Here is an 18,862-nt window from a genome sequence, read left to right as displayed (position 1 = left end):
GATGAAATAGTAGCAGCAGCAAGAAAGAGGAGGACATAAATTAATGACATAAATAAAAAGGAAAAGTGTTTAATAATTTTGAAATAAGCACCGAGACGTCAGCATACACAAATGACCAACAATCACATTCTAAATACAAGCAAAACATTGCAAATAAAACACCTGAACTACAAGTCAGACTACTAGTCTTAATTTCACAACGTTTCAGCCGATGTGACTTTCAACTTTCTTTAGGTGCATCTTTTTGAACTCTGGTATCTTTATGCCAAATGCAACCCATGACACAACTGATAAAGGTGTTGAGTGACGATTAGTTCGAAATCATAGTACTTCCGGAAATTAAAGGTTCAATCCTCACTACAGGCGATGATATCAAGAATAAAATAAAAATTACTCAAGACTTCTACGAGTTCATGGCTGATAGAACAAGAAAACTCTACCTTCGTAGATTAGATAAAGGGTTCAGTTTGAAATTCTGTAGAGTTTGAAAAAAATGCACCTGAAGATCGGAAGGTACATCGGCTGAAACGTGAAAATAACAACCAAGATGAGAACAGTAGTCATACGAATAGTTCTAATTATCATCCTGTGATATTACAGATTCTCTCCCCACCTCACTCAAGCCAGAACCACAGGGAGAGATTAGCTAGGAAATGAATGACAATATGAAAGCAATAAATCCATTGTGTTGTACAGATGAAGTGATGCCACGATCAGTTAGTTGAGAGGGAATGGTCAAGATAAAAAAATTCGGAAGAAAGTATCAAGTTTCTGGTAACACTAGGCACCTAGGATTTCTGGTCAGAGTTTGACAGAGATGGATCAGATGGCAAGAAGAATCGAACAATGGAGTTAGTCTTAGCCGAGATTCTGAACTTGAGAGTTGGGAGACTTAGCTCAGATGTAGACACTAGTGACAGGACTCCAACACACGCACACAAGTTTAGGACACAATTCCTCTATTTGTGTTATTTTTATAATGTATACAAATTGTATACATGGCATAATTTACGTCAACACACCAGTTCCCATTAGATCACTGAAGTTAAGCAATGCTGAGCCTGGTCAGTTCTAAAATGGGTAACCATTTGAGAATTCCAGGTGCTGTATGTGCTCTCTGCTTATCTCTGCATTGTTTCCAGTACTCTAGCACTTCCCCTAGCCAATGGACTCGAGCAGTCGAGCAGTGCCGATTCAGGAGAGGTGTGGTTAGGGATTGCGCAACCCTTGTCTCACAATTGTCTCCTTGTATCCATCGTCTCTAGAAACTGAACAGAAGCATTATGCAAATTGTGAACAGAAACTACTTGAAGCTTTGGAAAATAAAGATTTTTGAGAAATCCTAGAATTTTCCAATTTCAATGAAAATTTTTACCATTTATTCGATAAACTATTTAAAACGTTATGCTTCACCAGTGTTTGCATTCAGTTTATCTGGATATATTATTAAAATATTTAAATCACAATTACATTGGTAATTTAATTTTTCAAATATAAATTATTATTTCTGATAACCTACACAGAACTTATACTTTAAATAGAAAACCATGGCACACACAAGCGTTGGGATCGGCGGTGAAGAGGGATCTACTCTAGAATTGCACAGGAAATTGTTTTGGACTTTTCAGATGGGGATTTGATTATTCGCTTTATTTGGATTCTTCAGACTACTGTTCTCATCTTGAGTGTCATTTTCACGTTTCAGTCGATGTAACCTCCAACCTTCTTCTGGTGTATTTTATCAAACTCTGTAATCTGGTATTGTTATTAATACTTAAAAAATAATTTAATTGCATTTATTTCGATTTTATTTTTAATATTTCGACCCAAAGTTTTACTGGACAAAGAATACAAATTTTCAAAATCTTTTCAAGAAATTTTAAAGACATTTTCCATATTTTCAAGGATTTTTCAAGGAAATAATAGCAATAAGGCCTTTTTAAGGCAAAAGGCCAAATTCAAAGACTTTTCAAGTTGAAATGCAAAAAGTTCATTTCAACTTGCCAACATTACTTTTGTACATGCACAAATTCATTCATAGCTTCAAGTAGTTTAATTTTAAATCTTTCTTACCTATCATTAGGTAGGGAACGCATCTGGGGCACTTAATGTTTTGGTTTCAATTCTAGCTGATGGAACCCAAGTCATTTTTAAACTTAAATTCAGTAATTAATATTAGGTACAATATAAAATATGTAATAGAATTGGCTCTGTAGTAATAAATATGAAATCTGCATGAATTAAAATATATTCAATCATGTTTTAGAACTGGATAGGCGAGGCATCCTGCTAGTAAAAAAAAAAAAGAAAAAAAAAAGACGAATACCTGTCTCAGGACGAGTAAAATTGATTCCCCAAAAAGAAGTTTTGAACCACTTTTATATCTCTTCTCTTACGAAGATTAAAATTAAGATATAAAATGCTACTAAACTGTATATCTAGAATCCTTTTCTAATTTTGATCAAAACTACTTACATGATTTGAGTTTTTTTTTTATTCTAGAAAATGTCTAAAATCTAAGGAGTCTAAAGTAAAATTCAGGGAATCTTACTTATTGGTTTTAATAACTGGATTAAATCCGATGCAAATCTGAAATATTTGAATTTTAAAATAGGAGATTGCGCCTATGTGATGCTCCCCACCCACCAATCTTTTGCAATACTCTAATGAAACTGAAATTGAGGAAATATTTATTGACTGATGTCTTAGTTGTTAAAATTACACAAAATCAGAGGTACCCGACTTTCATGAACGGCTTTCATGCCCTCTTTGTATAAATCTATATTAAACTAAATATAATCCATATTACCCACCTTTAAGCCTAGCAGCTTTGTTCCGAAATTAATGATGTTTGGTTAATTAGTTTAGGAGTGAATCTTATAGACAAATATATATTATTATTATACATAATAATTTTTATATTTACAGACTAGCGTTTCGCGCTTTTGCAATAATCACTGCTTGAGACTCAAACCCAGTTATGAAGTCATATAAGAGAAAAGAAATTAAAACTAAGTTAAAATTTACAATTAAATTTATTATTCGCCTGAATACTCAAAAAACAAAAATTGAAATTATTTTTTTTTTTTTAGAGTATTTACTTGAACAATAAATTTAATTGTAAATTTCAACTTAGTTTTAATTTCTTTTCTCTTATAAGCTCTACTTTCTATTGTGTGTGCATTGAGCTTTTTTCTTCATTTGGTTGGGATTTAAATATCTATATTTAAATATTGGTTTGTATATTTGATTGAAGTTTACCATTGCTTATATCAGGTAAACATTGCATCTTTGATTTCATATATATATATATTATGATCTTGTTTGTGTGTAAGGAACGGTTTACCAAACTGCCGATATAAAATATCTAGTTTTAGCCGGTAAAAATATCTAATAAAGAGTAAAAATTGAAAAATTGGAACTTGGTAGGCATAAGTCAACTTGAAGTGCTTTTCTATGCATACACAAATATATATATTCAGATTAAACAACGTTATTTTTTAAAAATAATTTGTATATAGACATGGCTCCAAGGGTAACGAATAAGGCTGGAGAGCTATGTTTTGGTTTCAATTCTAGCTAATGGAACCCAAGTCATTGTTTTTTTTTTATGTATAATTTTTAAAAATCACTATTATATATATTAAATAGAACATAATAACCAGCAGAGAATTTGCTCAATAATATGAAATCTGTAGAAATTAAAATATCATATTCAAGCATATGTTATGACTGGGCTTGTTAGCAGCATACATATACATACAGAAATCGTTGGCATATCAGAGACACAAAAACAAAAACAAAAAAAAAAAGCAAACAATTAAATTGTCACAAGTATTTGCCCTTGTGTGACAATTTAACTTTTTTTTTTTATTTTGCATTTCTGTGATAAACCAACGATTAATTTCCAATGAGTTTGTTGGTGAAAGGAGCCCCTAGGGTTTTTCTGTATATTATTTTAAAAGCATTGTATAGTTTTTGTACCATTGAAAAGTTACACACACACACACACACACACACACGCACACAAATCGCTTCAAAAAGGACAAAACAATTTTTTAGATTTTACAGGAGGTGAATAAAAAAAGGTGCTTTAGTTTTTGAAAGCTGGGTGTTTGTATAGAAATAACTTCAAGCTAATTCTACAAAAATAAAAATGCACAGCCAAATCCAGTTTGTTTCTCAAAGGAATGAAACAAAATCTGTTAAAAATTGAAAAAATTAAAAAAAAGGGATGAGTATAGACAGCATGCAAGGGATGCAACTTCTTGGAGGTTCTATTGAATAAGTAATACGATGCAGTAGTGCAAAGTTACATACTTCCACAAGAATATCCAAGTCTGGAGGGGCTGGTTGATGCTATTCCATGCGCAGAAGGAAATAGTAGAAAAATATTAAATTAAATGCAATTTTTTTTTTTTTTAAGAATTCGCAATTTTTTTTTCTTTGTAAGATTCTTGAATCCTGAAAAAAAGAAAAACAAAACACCCCCCCCCCAAATAAAAAATTAGATCAATTTCTAAAGTTGGTTAAACAATGAACAGTTTGTAGAAATTAATCCATGCAATACCTGTCTGAAAAAAATATACAAATAAAATCCAACAATGGTCTTAACATGTGATGATTAACCAATTTACTCTTTGTTATTACTCTCAGATTCAAAGTGTTAGCAAATTAAATTTAAATTAAAGTTTTTTTTTATTTGTTTTTTTTATGTTGCAAATTTTCCTTTGTAAAATTCTTTAAATCCTGAAGAATAAAAAGAAAAAAGAATAAAAAAGAGACCAATTTCTACACGTGATCAATCAGACATTTGGAAACATTCATCTGTCTCAAAAGAATATAATTATAAAATAAAAAAAAAACAAAAATAAAAAAAAAAACAGTTTTAAAGTGCATCCAGTGGCAACACCCCAATTTTGGGGCTTTGAGTAGTATAAAGTTACTCTCTCAGTTACTTTTATTCTCGGGTCCATTCTGACCTGAGGTCGTTATTACTTTTCAGGATCCCATCTATGGGTTAAATAAAATTTGTGCTGGACCAAACTGCTCTATTATACTGAAGCGGCATTCATCTTAGGTGGTCCACAGTTGCATGTATAGCCCTGTCAGAGGAGTTGACAATGTTAGGTTTTTTGTAGGAGGGTTTCGATGGCCTACATACAGCGCCTGGTATTTCCAAATGGCCACCCATCTTGTACTGACCAGGCTCAACGTTGCTTAACTTCAGTAAACTAATAACCAGTTTGTCAACATGATTATGTTGTATTACTAAACTGCCCTGGATGCACTTTAAAGCATTCCAATCTAAGGTAAAAATAAATACAATTCTGAATATTCTTTTAATCAAGAATTTAAAAAAGAAAATATGCCCCCCCTCCACCACCTTAAAAAAAAAAATTTAAGGATTATCATCACCTGCATTACCAATATGCTTCTTGATTTTTCTGGAGAAATATTTTTTAATTTTAAGCTGGCTACCATTGTAAAAACAGAATGAGGTGTGTGTGTGTGTGGGGGGGGCTGGCTTAGAACAGAGGTTCTTCATACAACAGATGATATTTCGTACCTTTTTAAAAATTTACATGTGAACAGAAAATTTTCTCCCCTTTTTTCATTTACAGGCAAAGTAAATTAACCCATGTAGCTATCGAAGGTGTTTTCTTTATATATCAGATGCTCAACTTTTGCTAATTTTTTTTCTTTACATTTTTTCCTCGTCTCCCCTTACCCCATTTTTTTTTTTTTTTTTTTTTTTTTTAGGAGTGGGAGCAGATTCTGCTCCCAAACTAATGGAGCGGGTAAAGCCTTAATCATTCTTTAAATTGTTATTCACATGTTGCTATTATACATAAACGGAAAGGTACCAAGAACGGATCTTCGTGGTAAAACAGGTGACATATGGTAAAGAATGCGGTTCTAGAACTGTGACTACTTTTCAAAAAAATTATGTATGATCAACATAAAATGTACCTTTTTTGTTTTTAATTACAGGCGAAGTAAACAAGCCCATATAACTGTCGAAAGTGTTTTCTTTATACACCAGACGTACGTTTGTTGCTAATTATTCATACATTTTTCTAGTTGTTTTTGAAGGATTCCAGTTATTTTTTAAGCATTCAAGTCATTCTTAAGGTCATTCAATTCATCTTCCCCTTCATCAAAGTTCATTAAAGTCATTCTAAGTCATTTACTTTTTATTTATTTAAGTCATTTCAGCCCATTTTTCGGTCATTTTAGTTTATCTTTAAGAAGTTCATGTCAATCCTACATTCACGCATTCATTCATTACACGAGAGCACGCGACTAATGGCTATCAGCCTTCTTTAATTGAGAATGAAGGATTTCAACTAGTTACAAAGTTCATCGTTCATACCCACTGTAAGCCTTTTTTATGGATTAGAATTAAAAACATTAGCAAAGTAATGATAAACCACATCCACCCATGACCATGAGTTGCTATCAGTGGTCGGAGTGATATCTTTAAGAAATTATCAGCTAATCTCAACAACTGGATTTCAGGCACAATTTGAATTATGTGGCTACAAAAGCTCCAGAAGTTGTAGAAGGTTTTCTGACATGGGACGTCATCAGTGTAGCCGATAATACATATGTCAGAATTAGCGAGGGGACAATTCCAAAACTGATTCTGTGCTAAATTCCCGATTCTGATACAATTACCAATTCCAATTCTTTATAAATATCTAAATATTTAACTAGCTGTATTTTTCCTCCGATCGCCAGAGAAAAACACATGTTAAATGTGCACATATTTTCCGAAACGTAAAAATACACTTGTGGGGGAAGATCTATCGATTTTAGCTTCATTGGTGACTTTAAATCAATAAACATTTATTATTTTAAATCAATAAACATTTATTATTTTAAATCAATAAACATTTATTATTTTAAATCAATAAACATTTATTATTTTAAATCATTAGCAACAGTTGAAGATTTTACTTTAAACAAAATCAAATAAAAAAAATAAATAAAAAGACAATCGTTTTAGCATCAGAAAATAGGCATCAATTTTTCTGATTCGAATACCCACAAATCTTCTGATTTTTCCGATTCCGATTAATCACCCCAACATCAGAATGCGAGGATTTGCTTATAAACTCCTCTGGAAATCATCTCCCGAGCAAATTATTGATTTTTGTTTTTTTTTGTTTTGCACGTCAGTAAAATGGAAACAAAGGCGATAAACGATTTTGAAAAGATTAAAAAAAGAAAAAAAAAACGGTTAAATATTTAAGATCATTTGTTTTTAAAGTGATCGTCAAACGGAAACTTTTGGATTAATTGTTTGAATTAATAATAAGCCATTTTTAGTCAGAGTTTTCGCTTCCTCTGAAGAAATCTGGTTAACAAAACGGTGAAACAAAAGTTTCGGTTAGTTTATCAGTGGATTATTTGGCACTGAAAAATTCTTTTGATTAGAATCTTTTTTTCAGTAATTCCCTTGGCAGATGTACATTACCATTTCTTTCTTAGACCGGTGCATATTCTGAAGCATCCTGAATAAAAAGAACCAATCAAAGAATCCATATTATCCATTCAGGAAATTTTGTATGCTTGAAACGAGGCCAAAAGTGAAGAATTAACATTTTTGGGGTTATGCAAAATTTTGTTAAAGATTTTATTAAACCATATTGTCATATTCTGAAAAAGTCTGGCAGTTATTTTTACAATTTTTTCTTTTTACATTTAGGAAATTCAGTAAACCCATATTAATATTCAATTTTTTTTCCTTTACCAAAAATCTTTTGTAAATACAATATTACTAGACTTGTTAATCCATTAAAAAATGGACTAAAGTTATAGCCCATTGAGTTAAAATAAGTGCTTTCTGCCAAACTGGTGGTTAAATATTTAATTTGTGCTTATTTTTGCATTACATACTAATCCCTATTAATTCCTAACTGTGCATCGAATGAATATTATATTTAGTTGGCTGCACCGTATCAAAAGTCCATACAGAATTTAAGCCATATCGACCCAGTAGTTTCCAAGAAAAAAGCAGAATGGACAGACAGACAAACATAAAAGAAATATAGATATTTGAGCAAAATTACTTTCAAGATTTTGACTTTATACAATAATTAGATCATTCGTTTATATTATATATAAAAATGTGGGTTTGTTATAAGAACTGTTTATCAAAACTGATTTTATATTTTTTAACTAGATTTTCACAGTATACTGAAAACATCAGTGTTGCTAATAGACAATAGGTTTAATATTTGTAAGGCATTAAAATTTTTGACTAACTATGGCTATCTTTGAAAAATACAGATGTTAGAAATATGGGTGATTATCCTTCAGGTCCTTAAAAGAAAAAGAAAAAAAAGAAAAAGAAAAGAAAAAAAAAAGTCCATGGGCGCTAATAGGCAAATCAAATATTTTTAAATATCTACAAACCAAGGGCATCTTTATAACAGGCCAGGTGATCATGCAACACTATTTTTTTTAACACTAATGAATTAAAATACGTCCATTCAATCTACGCGTTTAACGATGAAATTAATAACAAGCACAGATCTATTCTTAACATAACAGTTAAAAAAAGATAAATAAATAAATAAAAACTTTTCTAATTTATTACCAAAATGTCTTTAGTAGATAACACTATTATATTCAAGCAAAATTAAATTCAAAGATTTACCCGACTTTATAGGATAACTAGCAGGCAGCCTGGCATTGCCCGGTCATAAAATACACATAAATTTTATATTTTAATTCATACATTTAAGTGAACATGTGCATGCGAGTATTATTTTTTCTAAACTGTTTAACAAAAAAGAAAAGTAGAGCTGAGATCGAAACCCAAACCTAAAGACAATTAGTCAAGTATAATAACCATTACACCAGCTTGACACAATCTTGTAGAGGTGTTTTCAATTACTATTAACAGGAGTAATATGTAATGTGAACTATTCACGATTTGTGAAATAGCAAACAGATAAAAATCCTATACCTCCCACATACAAATTTTTCATTTTTGACCCCTTAGCAGCCCTTTTCTCCAGAGGCAGATCATCAGCCTGTAGAGGAGTGTAACTGAAACTACTGCTACACAGTGAATAGCAGAATTTGTGTTTAAGGTCTACTCCTCTAGATCAGCTGTGTTCTGTCTATTTTCATGCATATTAACAGAGTAACCTTGAGAAGGATGTGCTCTTTACTAGACACAGAAACTCAGATATTTTCTTTATCTTGCATAATCCTTCAATGGATGGCAAGAGATTTGTTTTGTTCTTAAGGTTTATTATTATATACCAGCCTGGGTGCCCGGCGTTGCCCGGGTGTTTGGAGGTGTGTGCTGAGCAAAAAAAAAAACAAAAAAAAAAAGTGGTAGTAGACAGGCAGGCTCGAACCTGTACTGCGAAAGAGGAAAAGAATGTGAAAAAAAAAAAAATGATGTCTTTGCCGTTGCGTCCATCATCGAACCAGAAGTGGCGAAAGTTTAAATTAAAGCTAGTCAATCGAAAAGAGGGGATAATTTTCGAAAATATCGGCGAAAAAAGCGACCCCCTCCTTGTAGAAAAGTGCACAGGTGAGGGTGAAGGAATTAATGTTTCCAGTCAATTTTTTAATATTTGTCATCCGAAGGGTCAAGCTTCAAAACAGTACTGATCTCGTGAAAATCCGTCGCCTCTATCGAAAGTTTTAGGCAGACATACAAACATACATTTAAACAGACAGGTGAGATTTCTATTATAGATGCATCTTGTTAAACCTTAATATAATTTATAGTGCTGAGAATATATACGCGGTACGCTAGATCTACATATATAATTCATAGTACTTCAACTATTATTAGCTTTACTATTATTATTATCTTTATTATTATTATCTGCCCCATACTCAAAGGAAGAAAATAAAAAAAAAGGGAAAAGGCCACATTTTTAACTGGAAAATTCAAAGTTAGTTAAACATATGAGAAATCACACTAGGGAATTGCCACATTCATATTAAGTGTGTGGATATTTTTTTCAAAATTCAAATTCAGTGAATTTCTAGTTGATGAATGACTAATTATTACTTCACAAGATTCAGGCTTACTCGCAAATGAATTTAAGAAAATGTTTGATCTTTAAAAATGTTACCAATGCAGATTCTGTGACACGGCTGTTGAAAGTCAGCGCCACCTAATGTCTGGATGCAAGATCGTTCTAGCCGAGGATCATTACACTGCCCGCCACATACTTACATTGGAAGATTTACAAAGAAATGCAACTTCACAGGTCGTTGAACATCTGGGAATATGAACCATCATTGATAACATCGAACGGAAAAGTGACAGTGTTCTATGCAAAAGGGCATACAGCCAAGCAGATAATTATGCTTATGCTTTCTCGTTGTCAAATATATGATCATCTGCAAAGTTATGATGTTCACAGAACCAGATCATCAGTTTATAAGTAGAACCAGAATTACTGCAACAGATGGAATAGAAGGATTTGTGATCAAGGTTTACTCCTCGAGATCAGCTGTTTTCTCTATTTCCATACATATTAACAGGGTAGTTTTAAGAAGGATTTAAAGAAGCTCTTTATCATGCACAAACAGTTATTCACTTTTGAGAGGCAATGTTTTACACATCACACAGTGATATTCTTATGGATGATTATTTTCTTGTTTGTTTTTTTTATCAAACTTGCCTATAGTCCATGCTACTCTGTTAAATGCATTTTTGTCAGTTGGTTGTTTTGTTTTACGGCATATCATCCCTTTTTAAGTTATTGCACTGGGAATTTAATCTTTGACCCCTCAGAAGATTGTCAACTTAGAAATGATTACTTAGCACTTTTATCCATTGCTCCACTGGTCCTTGCAAACAATCTAAGTATGACTTTTAGGATTCTTAAACCTATTTTTTTTTAGCTTACTATTTATCATTGTATATCACTTAATTACATTTTTTTTTTGTCCCTAACAAAAGGGGTGGTGGACCTGTAAATTTTGCAGAAACATTAAACATGATTAAAAAGTAACAGAACCGATTTTCCGGAAAACTCCCCCCCCCCCCTTTGTGTTAAAATGACTAAAATTGACACTTTTGTGCTTAGTAAAAAAAAAAAAAAAAAAAAAAATTGATGCCTTGGATTTTTATAAAACTTTCTGAAAAGTTGTAACTAACTGATTTCTATATAATTTTGTTTGTCTATACTTTGCGATAACTGTTGGATGTGCCCCAGGGGTTCTTTTAGATCAAATAAAACCACTCCATTTTTGGAAATATTTTACCATATTTGTTCAAAATTTTCTGTGTATGTCTCTTTAGCAGTTTTGCATGGTGCTGAACTCAAATTTAAATGTTAAAACCTTGGGGACTTTTGGGCTAAATGGGGGGGGGGGGAAATGATGGACTTAGTCATTTCTGTTTTTGCATGGTGCAGAACTCAAATTTACATATGTTAAGGCTTAAAACTGCACCGTTTGTTCATTTTCACCAGGATTTGATGTCCCCTGGGGACTTCTGGGGCTAAAGGAAGGGGGAGCAAATGCTAAGTCATTTTTTTATGCCTTGTTCACTGTGCACTCACGGGAGACCACCATGCTTCACTTTTTTTTGTTTTCAAAAAGGAGTAACCACTTATCAGGTCCCAAAGGCCACTCAAGGATAAGAGTTAATGAATGTAAGGTGGTAGTGTAGCAATCGTTAATGGTGTGGATTGGGTAGAAATTAGATTAAGGGGATGGCTCAACAAGAACTTGTTTACATTGGACTTGAAGGCTACGATATTGTAATCAACTGAGAAGCAGAAATGTTCCACAGGCTGGCAGTTCTAGGAAAGAAGCTTTGTTCATGATATCTGCATTTAGATTTAGGCACAAATAGAGAGCACAGACAGGTTTGTAGAGTCTCTTCTGTGGGAAAGGGTTAGGGTTAGTTTGCAAGGAAGAAGTTTCGAAGCTGGTTTTAAACAATCAAGGCAGGATAGGATATTACTACATGTATATTATTTTTATACCAGTTATAACTACCTAGTTATATGCACACACATCTATAAATTTGTTTTTTTTTTGTGTATTAATATTCATATTAAAAACCTCTTTTCTATTTACTTCAAAATTAAATACAACATTTTTTTAAATATAAGTCATGGAATTGCATTCATCTGCAAAAGATCTAGCTAATTTGCATATTCTTTTAAACATTCATTTAAATTAAATTTCCTATAAGTTTTCAGTTTTCTTATAGGATGATCCTCTTTAGTTAACTATTATGTGTAATTATATTCATGCAGATATTCTACATCATTTATATTTGCATAAAAAAGATTATAGTAAACACAAAACTCTTTATATATACATATATATATATATATATATATATATATATATATTTGCTTTAAAAATTTTGCTTACTAAACTCCTGTCAGTTTTTGGTCTACAGACATGAAACTTAATGTATATGGTATTCAAACTCATGCAAAACTTGATATTTGGGTTTTAACCAAGGAAAAGCAGTGCAAAAGTGTGAAAATTAAAACATTTGAATTTGCCAGGTGAAGGTCAAATGATGGCATTAGAAATATGCATGCGTAACGTAATAGCTATTGGTTCATGTTTTAAATTCTAGCCTTGCAACAAACATGTCTCCATAGCTCAGGCATTAACGTCAAAAGGAAAAAGTAAATCGTATGGATTCGATTTCTGGTGGTGGGTGGGTGGCATACGAGCTGCATTAATCAAAATATCATACGTCATTATTATATATTTTTTTTTTTTTTTTAACTTTTTAAATCATTACTACATATTAGGTTCAATATAATATTATAAATACAAAATCTGCATTAATCAAAATATCATATTTAAATATATTTTATGACCGGGCAATGCTGGGCGGCCTGCTAGTTATCTATAATAATTTATAATTATAAAAATATATATATATGTACTAATAATTCTTAAACCTAGTTAGGCTTTAGATGTGTTCAAGAGTTCAACAACTTTAAGGTCATATCCAGGACCTGACCTTAAACTATATCCGATGGTGAAGCCCCAGCTTCCAGGCTTTGGGGAGTTTGGAGCCACCCCTTAATTGCCATTGCTCCCAGGTCCACTCTGACCCGGAGTGGGAGTACCTGTTAGGGTCCCAACTATGGCTTAAATAGAAATCGACTTAAAAAAAAACATTCTATTAAAAAATTTTCTTTAAAAATCACTGGATTCGGCATTAAATAACCTGAAAAAGGTTGATATGCCGTAAAACAAAAAATCAGTCAATCAACCACTTAAGGTCAGCAATTACATTTACTGAAACGTTGTGAGAATAACATCCTAATAATCCATGCAGATCTTATTCTCCCACTTAAAAAGATTGTGATGTTTTTTTTAGAGCCAATTGTTTTTATGAAGATGCATAAAAAGGGGTGACAATTACAACTATAGTTACTAACAAAAGAGTGCACATTAAAACAAACTGGAAATAAGCACGAATTGCCAAGGCAAACAGATTATAGAGAATATAAGAAAATACGAAACACTGAGGCTGTTCGGTTTACTTTAAAAGGTTTTACATATGCAATTTATTTGTATTTGGATTATTCAGACTTCTGTTCTCATCTTGAGTGTTATTTTCATAACATTTTGGACCTTATCAAACTGTCAAATATATATATTAGGTTGGTGCAAAAATAATGCTGTTATATATATATATATATATATATATATATATATATATATATATAAGTGAAAGTGTCTGAGTGTGTACATTTCCCTATGCAATAACTGTCAATTTTCAGTCTATAGACTCGAAATTTGATATACAGGGTACTGAGATTTGGGAAAATCTTTGTAATTCGTTTTCAGCCAGAAATTTGGCTGTTAAGGGGCCAAAGTTCAAAGATTTGACCTTTGAGAACTTTACCAAACTCCGCCAATTTTGAGTCTAAACACTTGAAATTTTAGATATAGATTCCTAGGACATGGATCTAACTTAATAATTTGATTTGAGCCCAAAACAATAAATGTTAAGGGGTCATAATAGGGGTCAAAGTTAAAAAAAATTGACCACTTTTTTTTTTTTTTTTGCTCAACGAACACCTCCAAACACCCGGGCAACGCCGGGCTGAAATGCTAGTGTATATATATATATATATATATATATTAGTTGAACGTCAAAAAACGATATTTTTGCACCAATCTAATATGTGTATTTATTATAATAAAGTCATATTCCTGTCTGTTCACAATTTGGTTAGTATATACAAAAGGTACACCGTTTCATAAATAGAATTTAATACTGAAAATGGACTTTTATACACTTTTATTCCTGCATGATTTCTATATACACTATTTATTCAAAAGGAATCAACATTCAAGACATCATTTCATTTGCATACTTATTTTTGTCAGTTAAAAAAGTTTAAAACCTGTTTGAATAAGCTCTAAATTTTTAATGGAAATTAGTAATAAAATTGTTTTAAGTATTCTATTTAGAAATCTATATCTATAAAAGTGAAATTGTCTGTGTGTGTGTGTGCATACATTTCCCTACCAAACTACTGTCAATTTTCAGTCTACAGACTCGAGATTTGACATAAGGGGTATTGAGATTTGGGGAAAATCGTTTTAATTGGTTTTCGGCCAGAGATTTGGCTATCAAGGGGTCAAAGTTCAACGATTTGCCCTTTGAAAACTCTACCAAACTCCTCGCCAATTTTGGGTCTATGCACTTGAAATTTTAAATATAGGTTACTTGGACAAAGATCAAACTGATTTGAGCCCAAAACAAATGTTAAAATGTCAAAATTGGGGTCAAAGTTGAAAAGATTTGACCTTTGCAGTCTCTAGCAAACTATTGAGCCAATTTTGGGTCTAAACATATGAAATTTTACATAAAGGGTATTCAGACATGCAGCAAGCTTTTTAATCAGTTTTTGGGCGAAAATTTGGCTGCCAAGAGGTCAAAGTTGAAAGAGTTGACTTTTGCAGACTCTACCAAATATAACCCTTTCTCCCTCGCAGGGGTCGCGCGCGCACAGTGAAAAACGACACGCACTAACCCTAAGGACGGTTGGCTATATTTTCGCTCCTTCGAGCCTCGGACCCCGCACAAGCATCTGTCTCTCTCCCTCTGCTACTAAGTCTCTCCGAATTGGACGTTGGTATCTGGCCGTCTAGTGTTGTAACGCCCAATCGGGAATTCTTGGTAATTTCTGTCGTGATCGTCTTCTCGTCGGTGGCCGTCTCTCTCTGTCTGCGACGGCTGGAAAGTCAAGTTTGGTTATGCTGAAATCGAAGGGCAGTCTTCACAAGTATAAATGGAAACAATCAACAACGATGAGGATAGTTTTAGGCTGTTCATTTAGTGATTCGGTATACATTAAGGCTCGGCTCGTCACTTATACTTTCGTCAGGCTTGGAATGCAACCCCCACAGTGTATTTAAACAAAAACTCTAAGTGGCGGTCTTGTTAGTTCTCTTCGTCTCAATTAGAAGAGGCTGGCGGCACGCGTGGCTTCCCAACTTCTCTGTTCGACCGACTGCCCGATTCTCTCTTGTCGTCTCTTTCCGCAGTAGTTTTATTAAACGTCATCCTCCCCTTCCTTCTGTAGTCGACCCAATCTCTCTATTCGACGGGTAATCATAATTCTTTCTCTCTCTCTCTCTCTCTCCTTCCCAACCGACCCCCTCTCGATTCAATTCCGAGAATTAGTTATCTGTCTAGGCATTTAACCAATTTGTTCCCTTAAAATTAGAATGACTAATTCAATTGTTTTCGGGGTTTGTTCTTTCTCTCTCATCACCTCCAACTTGTTGGTTTAAGTGAATCAGGTTATCATTTACACTCGGATCGTCGGCTTTACTCGTCGACCCTTCCCAGACCTCCTTGCGTTTTCCTCGCCAACCCGACATCTGGCTTATCTTTAATCTGGCCCTTTTGAACTCCAAATAATTTACTTGTCACCCGATGACAATTCGTTGGTTTCTCACGAGATGGGACTGAGACCTCTCGCCCAGCTCCATCCCACTCACCCTCAACCTAGGAAGCAAGGTTATCCGGTGTCGCCCGGCTTCGTTACACAAACTCCTCTGCCAAAACTACAAAATTTTATTTTCCTGTTTGAATTTCATGGATAAAGATGAGTCTTATGCTTCCAAAGAAAATTCAAAGTATGGTCAACTTTCAGGAAAATCGTAACTTATTTTGTTTTTTACCAGGTATGTACAGCTAGTATTGTGTGTGTGTGTGAGTATATAATTAGTAATCTGTTGTGATTTTTAGTGATAAGTAGTAAGATTGCACATCTAAAAAACAAAAGTTACCAAAATTTATATTAGAAATGTGTCTGTAACGGATAAAATACTCTAAAATCAACTGCTAAATAACACTCTTCTGGAGGTTGAAGAGTGTGGGTTATACTCAGAATAGAATTGAAAATCATTTAGAACTGCCACCCTGTTATGAGGAAATAAGAGAATGCTACCGCCGTGGATTAAGCAAAGAGTCCCATTCAAAATTCTCTGCAGATTCCAGAGTTCGACAAGATACACCTGAAGAAGGTTGGAGGTCACATCAACTGAACTGTACAAAAAACAGAGCAATCGTCTGAATAGTCAAAATAATATGAATTATGATTCCATATGTCAAAATTTCAGAAACAACTGAATTACTTTTTCTACTTTTTTTTTTTAATTACATTTTCACCCCAAACAAGGCACAGTGCCACTTTGATGTAGGGGGCTATTATCAGAGCTAGGAGTTGCAAGGTAACTATATATGGAGTTGAGCAGCAAGATGTCTGTTCACATTACACTTGAACTTCTGCATGTCAGTACAGTTGGGGAAGCAGGAAACTGGAAGGAAATTACAAAGTCCAGCAGTTCTGGAGAAGAAACTATTAGAGTAGAAGGCTTTCTTACATCTAGGGATCTCTACTGTGTAGGGGTGGGACTTTGCTGCGTGTCAGGTTTATTGGGGTATTTACATCGAGGGGGTACAAGAGCTTGTAGTTTGTCGGAGCATCTACCATTAAAACATTTCGATGGGACAGAGGTTGAAGCTTAGGTGACAGTTCAGGACCTATTAGGTTGGAGACTCTTTTGAACCCTGTCCATGAGCGAGAGACTAGTAGCAGATGCACCAGACCAAGTGTGACAGCAACACTCCATACATGGGCGAATGGTGGCCTTGTAGAAGTGCAGGAAACTTTCAGGCATAACTAACTTTCTAGCACGGTAGAGAGAGCCCACCTTTGCAGCAGCCTTGACAATGATCTCGATGTATCTATTCCAATATGTTGAATATGACCATTTTTGTCCCCATTCCACTATAGATTGGAGGTCTTCCTCTAGTATTTCTGCCATTGCCTTAGATGTTTGTTCATTGGATTTTCTATAGTGCCTGTTACTTATTTCTGCAGTTGAAAAGTTGTTTTTTTTATTAGTTTGATTATGTAGAAGTTTTCATTTTTTTTTTTTTTTTAATAATTATTTTTGGGGGTGCAATTGGACCTCCCCACTTTTCGATTGACTAGCCTTTATTTAAACCTTCGCCACTTCCGGTTTAGTGATGGACACAACAGCAAAGATGTCACATTTTTTTTTTTCACATTCTTTTCCTTTCACGGTACGGGTTCAATCCTGCTTGCCTACTACCACTTTTTCTTTTGCTCAACACACCTCCAAACACCCGGGCAATGCTAGGCACCCAGGCTAGTATATATATATATATATGTGACCTCGAGTGTGAGGAATGGAATTCATTTTTAGAGTTTTGATATTTAACTGTTGATGGCTTAGATGGTAATGACTAAAGCTGGAGAGCTACAGGTTTAGTTTCGATTCTAACTGGTGGCACTCACTTATTTTTTATTTTTTTTTTATTTTATTTATTTTTTTTTTTTAAATCACTACTATATATCAACACCTTGTCTTGAAGTCTTGATTTTGCACACACAGTATATTAATGCTCAATTATGAAATGTGATAATTTTGTAGCTTAATCTTAAGTCAACCATTTTTGGCTTACAACCTATTGGTATATGAAAATTTACTGAATTACACAAACTCATATTACATATGTATGTGTGTGTATATATATATATATATACACACACACTTTTTTTTTTTTTTTTTTTTTTAATAAGTTTTGGTTTTGGTTCAAGCTGATGCACCCAAGTCATTTTTTTAAATCGCAACTTTATCATAAAAAAATAAAAAAAATAAATAAAATCAATAGAACATTAAGTCTATAATAATATATACAAAATCGGCAAGGATTAAAATATATTTAAGCATACTTTACGACTGGGCTATGCTAGGTGTCCCTGCTAGCTTAGATAAATACTTTTGTAGTTTTAAAAGAGCTACAATAATATCATAGCGTCTCCATTTACACTGAACATCTACAGAATGCCAACATCAATATATTACGTATGAATGAGACCCCCGTGGAATTTCCACAGGTCCCGCTAGTTTATAATATTCTTATGGATGAAATCATCTCATCAAGCAACTGAGGTGAAGCTGATTTGAAGGTCTTGACCCTGGTCCTAGCATTCTCAATTGACATGCTGAATTAGGATTAATGCTATGGTTACTGAAACGCATGTTTTTGTCATTAATAAACTGCAGATTAACAAAACAATCCTTACCATTTGCATGTCTGTTTGGGATTTTATTAATAGAATTTTAAATCCTATAGATTGTATTGAAAGAGACATGAAAAAACACAGTAAAAACGCCTCTATCTGAAACTAGTGCCAAATAAAAGGAGCAACAATTACAATTGTAGTGAATAACAAAAGCGTCTAATTTAAAACAATGAAACACGAATTGCTAGGATAAACAAATTTTAGAGAATGTAAAAAAAAATATACAAAATTAAATGATTATTTCTACT

At 33.2% G+C, this 18,862-nt stretch overlaps 1 protein-coding gene across 3 annotated transcripts in view; it reads right to left on the bottom strand.

Annotated features, from left to right (window-relative positions):
• Nucleotides 1–18,862, bottom strand: part of LOC145287782 (monocarboxylate transporter 10-like) — a 200,581-nt gene that overhangs the window by 57,866 nt on the left and 123,853 nt on the right. The window contains exon 5 of one of the 3 annotated variants that reach the window (XM_080135607.1): nucleotides 4,321–4,359. The exons of 1 other annotated variant lie outside the window; for it this stretch is intronic. In XM_080135607.1, coding sequence (XP_079991733.1) covers nucleotides 4,321–4,359 — 39 coding nt within the window. Of the gene's footprint in view, nucleotides 1–4,320; nucleotides 4,360–4,389; nucleotides 7,521–18,862 lie in introns of those variants that run through there. One more of the 3 variants, XM_080135609.1, reaches the window with a different exon arrangement.

Source organism: Euprymna scolopes, chromosome 11, assembly GCF_053919585.1.
Source record: "Euprymna scolopes isolate OS-2025 chromosome 11, ASM5391958v1, whole genome shotgun sequence".
Taxonomy (NCBI): Eukaryota; Metazoa; Mollusca; class Cephalopoda; order Sepiida; family Sepiolidae; genus Euprymna; species Euprymna scolopes.
This window is presented reverse-complemented; position numbering and strand designations above follow the sequence as displayed.